Source organism: Citrus clementina, unplaced genomic scaffold, assembly GCF_000493195.1.
Source record: "Citrus clementina cultivar Clemenules unplaced genomic scaffold, Citrus_clementina_v1.0 scaffold_7, whole genome shotgun sequence".
Taxonomy (NCBI): domain Eukaryota; kingdom Viridiplantae; phylum Streptophyta; class Magnoliopsida; order Sapindales; family Rutaceae; genus Citrus; species Citrus x clementina.
The window spans coordinates 17799081-17808967 of record NW_006262075.1 but is presented as its reverse complement, the minus strand read 5'-3'; the positions used below and the strand labels follow the sequence as shown (position 1 = coordinate 17808967).

At 31.1% G+C, this 9887-nt stretch overlaps 1 protein-coding gene across 1 annotated transcript; it reads right to left on the bottom strand.

Annotated features, from left to right (window-relative positions):
* Window positions 1-1855: 1855 nt before the first annotated feature.
* Window positions 1856-7200, bottom strand: LOC18035952 (ubiquitin carboxyl-terminal hydrolase 27). Its single transcript, XM_006427855.2, has 10 exons — window positions 6730-7200; window positions 6399-6510; window positions 5899-5999; window positions 5579-5812; window positions 5110-5178; window positions 4856-4984; window positions 4447-4584; window positions 3598-3660; window positions 3136-3474; window positions 1856-2557 (listed from the first exon to the last, which is right to left on the bottom strand). Exons 1-10 carry the CDS (start codon window positions 7000-7002, stop codon window positions 2285-2287), a joined length of 1731 nt encoding a protein of 576 aa, XP_006427918.1. The 5' UTR covers window positions 7003-7200; the 3' UTR covers window positions 1856-2284.
* Between the last annotated feature and the right edge of the window lie 2687 nt (window positions 7201-9887).

The following is a 9887-nucleotide window of genomic DNA, read 5'->3' as shown; positions in this document are numbered from 1 at the left end:
GACGATTATAAAATAAGACATATTAACAGTAAATGATCACTTAGGCGGAAAATAATTAACTTTCATTTTAAAATAATGTTGCTGATAGATCATTTTTAAGTGAATCGCATACTTGGTGTGTTAACATATTCATCCACAGTCTTATTATCCTCCAAATTTCTCAAAAGAGTATATAGAGCTTGTGGACAAAAGGTAAACTGGCTTATGCACAACTAGCTCCTCCTAAAGTTGCAAAGAATGCAAAACTTTACTTCTTAATAAACATGAATTTGTATACATTTGCCAAGAATTCTTTGATTAATTTTCTTTCGGTTGTCTTAATTATTCAAAATTAATCATAAAAGGTCTAGCTCTTCATCAAATTTCCTTATTTGTCTTTAATATTTTGTCCCATCGTAGTAGGGTTTGAATTTTGTATCTGATCTTGGACTTTTAAATGAAGTTGCTATATGTAACTAGCTTACAAATGTTTTTGTGTAAATAAACTTTGAACAAAGCACTCGTAAATACCGTTTTAGAAACTAAAAAGGTATAATTCAAGTGTTTACTTTTTTTAATTAAAAAACTAAAAGTTATTGTCCTTTTCAATTAAATTCTAAATTTTAATATACATAATCTAAAAATTTAATTAAATAAAATTTAAAGCTTTTAGAATTCTCATGTGTCAGAACACCATAAACCTGTGATAATTCATGGGTTGTTTTGGTGGACGGAAAACTTTGGTTCGATGGAGGTTATAATGTAAAACTATAGGTTTAATAGGGTCATAATAGAAATTTTATAAATTTAAGGGGGCGACAGCAAATTTATATTTACAGTGTTTATCTTTTGGGCCTACGGCCGCTTAGTCCCAAGACCTCAACATAGTTTAACCTAAAGTTGAGTTTCTCCACACCCCTCCCAAGTTCATTTGACACCCCTCTAATAAGTTTATAATTATAATCTTAATGAAAATTACAATAAAAGACAAAAACTTATACAAGTCCTCTTTCGAATTGAAGTTGAAACTTTATAAACTATTTATTTCATAATTTTTAACACAAATAGCTTTTGGTAAATTTTTTTAAAGCTTCTTATTTCATGATTTTCTCCATTTTAATAATAACTTTTAAAAATGGGATTTTGTTTACTTTTTATTAAGAATTTATTAAATAAGCCACCACACTTTTTTAAAGTTCTTGTTATAACTTTATTATTTTAACAAAACAAAATTTATGTCTTATTTTTTATAAACCCTAATATATAAATCATTATATAACATGTTACCGCCACAATTAATATACATTTTCTTCAGTGTCAAAATTTTGATCCAATAAATTAATATCATTTATGGAAACACGTGGGTTATGGCCTCTTTTTTAAAGCGCAAAACTATAGCGAACATTCAAAATTATACCAATGCTATGTTTTTGTGTATTTTGAAAGTTGTTTTTCAACTTTTGTTGCGTTGTTGATTTAATGTGTCTTCATGGGAAGACAAACTAATACAATGATATTGGAAAAGAATCATGAAGTTGTGTTATTGATTTGGTAGGCGTTCATGAGAAAATAATAATAATAATAATAATAATAATAACAACAATAATAATAATAATATAATGATGATATTGGAGAAGACTTATAACTCCAACAATTCCAACCAACAACAGCTACACACTTGGAAACTGATTAGTTTTGTATATAATGAATAGTGTTTTTGTACATAATGAATAGTCTTTATCAGAGAACAGCCTTTATTGCATCAAATTTATTTTAAATTTTGATTTACAACCATTGACAACATATGATCACAATGGCCCAATCAGTACAACATTACAAAAAGGAAAAGATAAAAATCAGAACTTGAGCACAAGAAATCTATCCTTTTATTGGGAAACAAAGAAAGTATGACACGTCAAAAAGTATGCTACATATTTTCAATACAACTAATTGGTATACTATTTATTTTCAATACAACAAATTGGAAACAACCAATCCCAAGGCTGTCAGGTACAAAAATGGAAATTAATTTCCAAAAACTATTTCCACATATTTCAGTATGATGACTACTCTATCTAGCTCTGAATTCAAGGTATTCTAATAACTGTATAAGCTACTTCTCCCCACAAGTATAGTCAAACACGCGTGCCTTATTCATCTCCCCAGGTAAAAATGCCTTGAGCTGCTTGAATGCAATATCTTTGATCCTTCAAAAGTTCTCGAACGAAATTACAATCGAACGAGCAGCTTTTGACCAGGATTACGTGATGTTTCCGAAACACTGCGAAAAGTAGTAGATGTACTGTCAGCTTTCTATAATTCTCTCGTAGAAGAGTAGGCTAGCCTCTGCAGCTAGGACGTCGTTTACTGACACACTATACACTTGAGAATCTGAAATACAAAACCAATGTGTAAGAGGTGTCTCAAAATGCTCATTAGGATTTTCTTCATGCGACTCTACTCTCACACTCCTGTAAACAGTATAATGCCCACTTCCAACTCTTCCAAAGTGCTCCACAACCGAAGCAAGACGATACAGATAAGTATTTGGTTGGCATAACTGAGAAGATCCAATCACCTGCACCCGAGAAATTACAAACCATGAATAAGACAAACTCAGAGGATGAGATCATGAGAATAGTCCACATGCCATCACCACAGAATCCAATTACAAATTCAGGATGGCAATATTTCTTCTGATATTGCGGTTAAATATATGCAGCATTTGCATTCAAATATGTTAATTAGACCGAGTCATGAAAATTGGAACTGAAAGTTCAGTTATAACAGAAAAATCATTAACCAATGGTCAACAGAAGAGGCTACTAGGTCAGCCTACTTCACACTTGTAAATGAAAATCCCTCAATCATCCATAAACAAAGGAAACATGAGGCAGTAAGTAGTAAATTTTTTTAGATGTTTTAATAAATGACATACGTAAGCCTCTACAGCTGCTCAAACATTTTTCATCAAATCTTTGCTTCTGCAGCATTCTCAAAACATGCATGTTGATTATGTTCGACATGAAGCTCTAACTTACTAGGTAGATGCATATCTCAAATGCATGATAACTGTAATTTCTAATAAATATGATGTTACAAATTCCATATCCTATCCAACAAAGACACATTTATATCATAAAATATTCAACAAACCTCATCATCTGGTTGCATCTGGATATCTCTGCCTCTAACATTGGAACCGCTTTGAGTCGGGGGCAATATGGATTCTCCCCGAAATTCTTTCTCATGTGCAGTGCAACCAAGTTCATCTACACCTAACGCTTTTGTGTGATTATTTTTTCCCGTAAGTCCATAAATAGAATTTAGCACTTTTGCATCATATTTCCTGTTAACATGGTTGAGAGAAGAGCTTGGTCTCTCATTTAGTACTTTTGCTTGCCCTCTTTGCCAACTTTCATCCAAGTCATTTATTCCTACTCCACTTTTAACGAATGGAAACAGGTCCAAAATCAATGGAAAAGCAATATGGCCCTGTATTATCAATACAGCAGTTCACCAATATGGAAAGATCATCATCCAAAAATTTAAGATGAAAATGTATGAAATACAGAAGTTCTTTATTAAAATGCAATGTTAAGAATGAAACTCACATACCCAGATTTTGACTAGTTCTCCCATCTCATTTATAGAAACACGTTGTAGATGAATGCATAAAATCTGTGAGCATGAAATCAGACTAATTAGTACATTTTGGAGACCCAACTATGCAAGTATTTACAAGCTAGTGACACAGAAAAATTTGATGAGACTTGCACCCAACACAAAAATCATTAACTTGTTAGTTCAGAAATTAATAAGAATTGATAATTTAGAATCTTCACTACAAAGATAGAGATTGGATTTAGTTTTGGCCTGTTTATGCACCAAGTAGCAATTTCTGTTTTCAGGATTATGCCTAATACTAAACTCTTCCCTCTCTGCCTCAGCCACTGCACAAATGGTAGATAAACATTGGAATATGAACCTACCAGAATCTTCTCTTATGAAATTAAGTAAGTGATACAAAAAAACTGACAACTCAGAAAAAGGAAAAGCTTGGCTTAGTCCAATAGCCTTTGTGAAAAGGCAAGGGCTTAAAAAAAAATAAGGCTAGGGTGCAATCCACAGTAAGCATCCAAATACAGCCTTCGGATGGATCATTTCGAATCAATAGAATCCTGATAGACTTTAGCAAGTACATAGAGTTAAAACTATATCAAGAAGGTTTTCGAGTATATATTTCAAATGAAGACAAAGATGTTGGTAGTTAATGAAGTTTCCTAGCTGTCAAAGAGATCCTATAGATGTTAAATCACAATCTCATAAAAGGTACCTCACTCTCTTTTCCGTCCAAGTGTAAATGACTTCTCAGTGTCCCTTTTGCCACTTGACAAGTACATTAGCTCTCACAGAAAAGGGCGAAAAGGGTTAATTAGAAAAAAAAAAAAAAAGAGGTTTTCATACCTGTGGACAATGAGAGATGCTTAGTTTCTTAAGAGTGTGGGAGAATTTATTGGACCATGGCAGTGTTTCAAGATGAAGACGACTACGACAGTTGCAGGAATCTTGTGCACTACATCTCCTGAGTTCTTCAATCTCCATCTAAGAAAAGAAATCAAAATTACAACATAGGAAATGTACATAAAGCAGTATTGCCCTATGGAACTCGAGAGTCAGGTTCAGAACTGACAAAAGTACAAGAGTCGAAAGAAGTAAACATGAAGAGTTAAGAGAATGGCAAAATAGGAAAAACAGCTAGAAGATCTGGTTGGACATGCTCCAAGACCAAAAAGTTAGCGCTGACAGGTATAAGACCAGCATCTATCTATTCAATAAGCAAGGATTAGAATAAAGTATTTAACAAGGGCACTACCTCATTTGCTTCTGTTATAGATAAATACTTTATTGCAGCAATGTGCCAGCAGTGGCTGCAGTGGTAATTCTCAAGTTGTTCGGCAGTGAGAAACTGCTTTAGGCAATCCTCCAGTGTGCATCCAAATGGCTAGTATAAGATGGAAATAAAATTACAATTGAAAGAGCTATTATATAAGAAAATTATGAAGATAAAAATCAAGCCATTGGCTCAAACATAAGGAATACTGAATGGTTAAACCTTTGGTCACATACAATAGTGGAACCACTATCCAGCACGGGTGAAAGAGGTAAGCTGTGAAAAAATTGATAGTCCAGTGAAATCTGCAATAGAAGATGATATTAGATCTAAAGATATTGGAGAGTGAAAAATAATTTAATTACTAGGCAGTAAAAAGTTTATGCATAGAAATGTACTAGTTTTCAAACTTGGCCAAAGATTCCCTCCAACCAAACAACAATCCAATAGGATTATTGGAAACCATTATAGAACTAATACCATATCTTCAAGGAAAGACTGATTGAATTCTAGAAGTTCAAACTCGAATTTGCATCCAGGTACTCACAAGTCACAACTTAGATACTCCAGGCGCATGCAAATTCTTTCTAATGGGTATCCATCCTAAATATAACAGAATTAACTTATGTATAGAAAGTGAGAGGAGAACAAAACTCTTTATAAACATTTCACTATCACAAAGTGTTCTAGGAGGGCCACATGAACCTGAGATAAACAACTCTGACAAGTTAAAATGCTACCAAGAATCCCATCAAATGGCCCAAAGAAGTGTTTCCTCCATCTTTTCTGCTCACTCTGGACCTCCCTCCTTTTTAGAGAAAGAATTCGACAACTTGCAGCTTCAAAAGCATCCACCAGAGAACTTTCATTTGGACTATAAGACTCCAAAAATTCTTCCCTTAAAGAGGACATAAGATGAAGAAATGCTTCTTCTGCATCCTATAAGCAACAAACAATTTCACAAATGATGAACTATATTAAAATAAGATAAAGTTGTTGAAACTTGGAAAAAAACATGGCTGTACCTGCTGGCTTGTTAGATTGAAGTTTTGAATATAAAGTTCCATAGCAAGCATCACTTTTTGCGGACTTAATACAAGCCTTGTTTCACCAACTAAACATAACTCTGTAGGAATGAATTTTTCATCGAATACTCAGAGTTAAGCAATAATTATTTTGTTAAATAGTGTCAACAAGCTGATTCACAAAAATACAAATAGTCCCAAAACTTAACATGAGACTGCAAAAGGAAAGTAATTAATTGTCACTCATAATTGAAAATAATTAATTTAGTAACACCAAAGATACACTTAGAAATATTTAACAACTAGAGTAAGCTGAACGAATGCAGATCATTAAGTTTTAGAAGATACAGAAATAACAATCTGCCAGTAAGTCACACGTCACCATGATTCTTGAACTAGACTAGGACACAACAGACAGTAACATAATCACTAGCATGGTTGTGAAATAAAGCGATATTAAAGTCTATAGCAATGCAATTGTCACATGATTTAACAATTACCTTCTAACAAGGAAGCCAAAGCTACTGTAAGCGGCAAGTCTTCATCTGGTTCCTCACACTCCCCCATAACCTTTTGAAGGAAAGGTAGAAAGCATGTGCAACTAGCTAGAGCCTGTGAAATTTCAATGACACCAATCTTAGGCTCCATTTGTTAAGTAAAAAGTTACAATTTCCTATTTTCCATAACGCTATCACCTTCCAACATCAATGAATTAATAAAGCATACAACTCAGTTTCTAATTTTTTTTGGTACTATTTCCCTCTATTTTTTCACAGACAAAACACAAAATAAGCAAAAACAAAAATAACCAATTGAAGAATTCGATCATACCTGCAATATAACATTCAAAAAACAATTATTTCCAAGATTCTGCAATCCAGGTACTAAGCACAACTTCTCCAAACGATTCTCTTTCTCAGATAGCCATGAAAAGCCACTCAAGTTTCCAATTTTGGCATCTTTTTTCAAAGCCAAGACAAAACCAGCGACACCCAAAATACCAAGCAAACCAGAAGCTGAAACCCACTTCATATGAGGCAAAAATCCATTTTTGAGACTCTGTAATACAAGTGCTCTTACGCTTGTGGCTCCTTCACATTTCATTGTAATATAAAACCAATTTATGGGATATTTTGAATTGTAAGAGAATCAAGATTTAGAGGAGAAGGGAAAAGGAATCAGGGAGCTTGTAATTTTAATGAAGGATTGAAATATAATAATAGTGAAGAAATTTTGCAGTACCTTGAAGAAGGGCTCAAAGCGAAAAAGCTTTGGTGTTGTTTTAAACTCTAAAACCCTTTAAAATCTAAATTATAATATTAACTTGCAAAAGATTAAAAATGATTTTTTTTTAAAAACTTAAGAAATATGTAATTTATATTTCAAAATTTTCTTTTAAAAGGAGGCTTTTTATCCAAAAATAATGTATAATGAGAATGATATTTATAATTTTATTAGTTTATTGCCTTTTTATCTAAATTTCTTAGAAGTTTAGGCTTCGCGTACCCTCCTTTTGGATGGAAGCAGCTTCCGTGGCGCCCCCGACTAATTTGGTGCTGGTATGGACCATCAAAAAGATTTGAAAATGAAATTGGGTCCATTTTAAAGGTGAGTTCCATAGCTTAAAAATTTTTGAGGTTCAAGCAGGCCTGAAATAAATTTTAAAAATTAAAATTTTTTATTAATTTAAGATTTTTTATTATTTCAAATATAAAGATTTAATCATATACTTAAATTAATTTAATTTTATAAAATTACCAAATCTAAAACGTAAATCCTTAATTTTGTTGGTTTTACTACATTTTGATTTATGGAACATCGGAATATAATTTAAATGGCATGCATGCATACGAATATTTGTTAACATTTTCCCATCATTTTTAATTAATTTCTTTTGGTCATAATTTTCAAACTAAGATTCCAATTATACTTGTTAATCTAAATTCGGGCTTTTTAAAAATCTGACTTCCTCGCTAAATTAATCTTAAAAGATTCCAATTATGTTTTTATATTGCATGACAATTTATTAATATAACGATAAGAAATACAAAGTGAATAGTTTAGAAATTCTTCTTAAAAAAAGAGAATAATTTAGAAATTATTAATTTCTTCATACCAATAGGGGGATTTTGGTCATTACCCCCTCACGACAACTTGAAGTTTTTTGTTGCAGTATTTAAGTTATTAGTTGTAAATTCTAATAAGTTTTCCCTTTTTTTTTTTTTAATGTAGCTGTCTCTAACATTTTTCGGACTAAAATTTTACAATGGGATGCAAATTTTACTAGTTGGAATATGTAACAAAAAAACTAATTAGAATATGGAAGTAACTTGTAAATGAATAATTAAATAACTTAAATAAATGGGGATCAGTTCCCCATTTTAATTCCCGCTCCATTTCAAGATTTTGGAGATATCTCCAAACTGCCCCTAAATAGGAATTTTCGGGTATGGAAACGAGTTTGGGGATTGCTTCTATTTCAAGTTCGGGTTCAGGGATCGTAATCCTTGTCTCGAACCCACCACATTGCCATCCCCATCTTTTATGCAATTTACTCATACAAACTAACAAGGAGCTACTAAATTATATCATGTAATCTTAATTTTTTTATTCCTATTAATTATATTTTATTTCATAGTTTCATTTCTTTATTAATTTACTACCAAGAAAAATTGTATGAACAATTTTTTTTAAAATTCTTAATTGTAAAAGATTTAATTTATGGTGCATTACATTCTGAATTGGGGAATCTGAATCTAGAATCAAAATTATTTACAGTGTTTATTTCACAAAATAATTAACATAATGAGAATCATTTGAGTGGAGCTCAGTGGGATTAGGAAATAGGAGTTCGATCCCCAAGGGGGTTGGAAATTAGACTCCTAGTCTTAGAACTACTAATTTCACCCCATTAAAATTTCATAATTCTTAATTTTTTGCCAATTAATTGTTGAAAGTTTTGTATTTTGGTCCCTATATAATTTATCAAAATACCTAAAAGTTTCATAACATTTACAAATTTTTCCTTTATTATTTATTATTAGTAATATAATAATAATTATTATCGTTTTATTATTATTTATTGTTACTATTACTATTATTTTATAAATTTCATTATTATCATTAATATTTATTTATGATAGGAATTACAACTTATGAACTTTATTATTATTATTAAAATTTATTAATTTTATTATTTTAATTATTTTATTGCCATTCTTCTTCTTCTTATTACTATTTTTATTATTATAATAAAAATTAATACAAAGTACGACAATTAATAAAGTTATTTTAGTAATTTGTAATAGTTCGTTCGGATTTCAGTCCATTCTGATTATCAAATTACTAATGCACAATTAATCCAATGAGAGTGATGTGAGGAAGAATGAAATGACGAAGTAAATACATCAATGGAAATACGACCCATTCTAATTTTGACTCATACAGCTCAAGTAAACAACTTATTTTTATGTTTATTTTTCATTTTGATTTTAGGTTTCTAATTCATTCAAATTATCAAATTAGCAAATGCACAATTAATCCAAAAAGGGTGACATGAGAAAGAATTAAATGATAAATCTATTTAGGAGACCTTAACTTTTGAGTACTAAAAGTGGATGTCTACCATTACGGAATTTAAACAATATCGTATACTAATTGAAAATATTTTAATCAAATTTAGAATAAGCCATATACATCATACAAGCTCTTGATTCTTGCCAAATTTAATTGTTCATTTTAGTGGATAATATTATAGTAAATTTCAATATCGTTCTTCTAAATTAAAAAAAAAATGTTCTTTTTTCTTGAAGTTATATATAAGTTTTTTTTGGTTTATTATTAGCGATAATAGTGGTAAAGGGGGAGTAGGGGGAGGGGAGCTTGACAAAGTAAGTAAATCTAGTTTGAAAGGAATGGTGAGAAAGTAAGAAAATAAGATAAAAGTATTAAAACATATATAATATTAAAATCCCCGATATTGTTGCAGT

What these genes read in the sequence shown, in the direction of transcription:
- LOC18035952 (XM_006427855.2), bottom strand. Translation starts at nt 7,002, where the DNA reads ATGAAATGTGAAGGAGCCACAAGCGTAAGAGCACTTGTATTACAGAGT. An exon ending in TTTTGAATGTTATATTGCAG is followed by an intron (nt 6,511 to 6,729) that starts GTATGATCGAAT and finishes GAAATTTCACAG; the next exon opens with GCTCTAGCTAGTTGCACATG. An exon ending in GTCAGAGTTGTTTATCTCAG is followed by an intron (nt 5,179 to 5,578) that starts GTTCATGTGGCC and finishes CTTCTATTGCAG; the next exon opens with ATTTCACTGGACTATCAATT.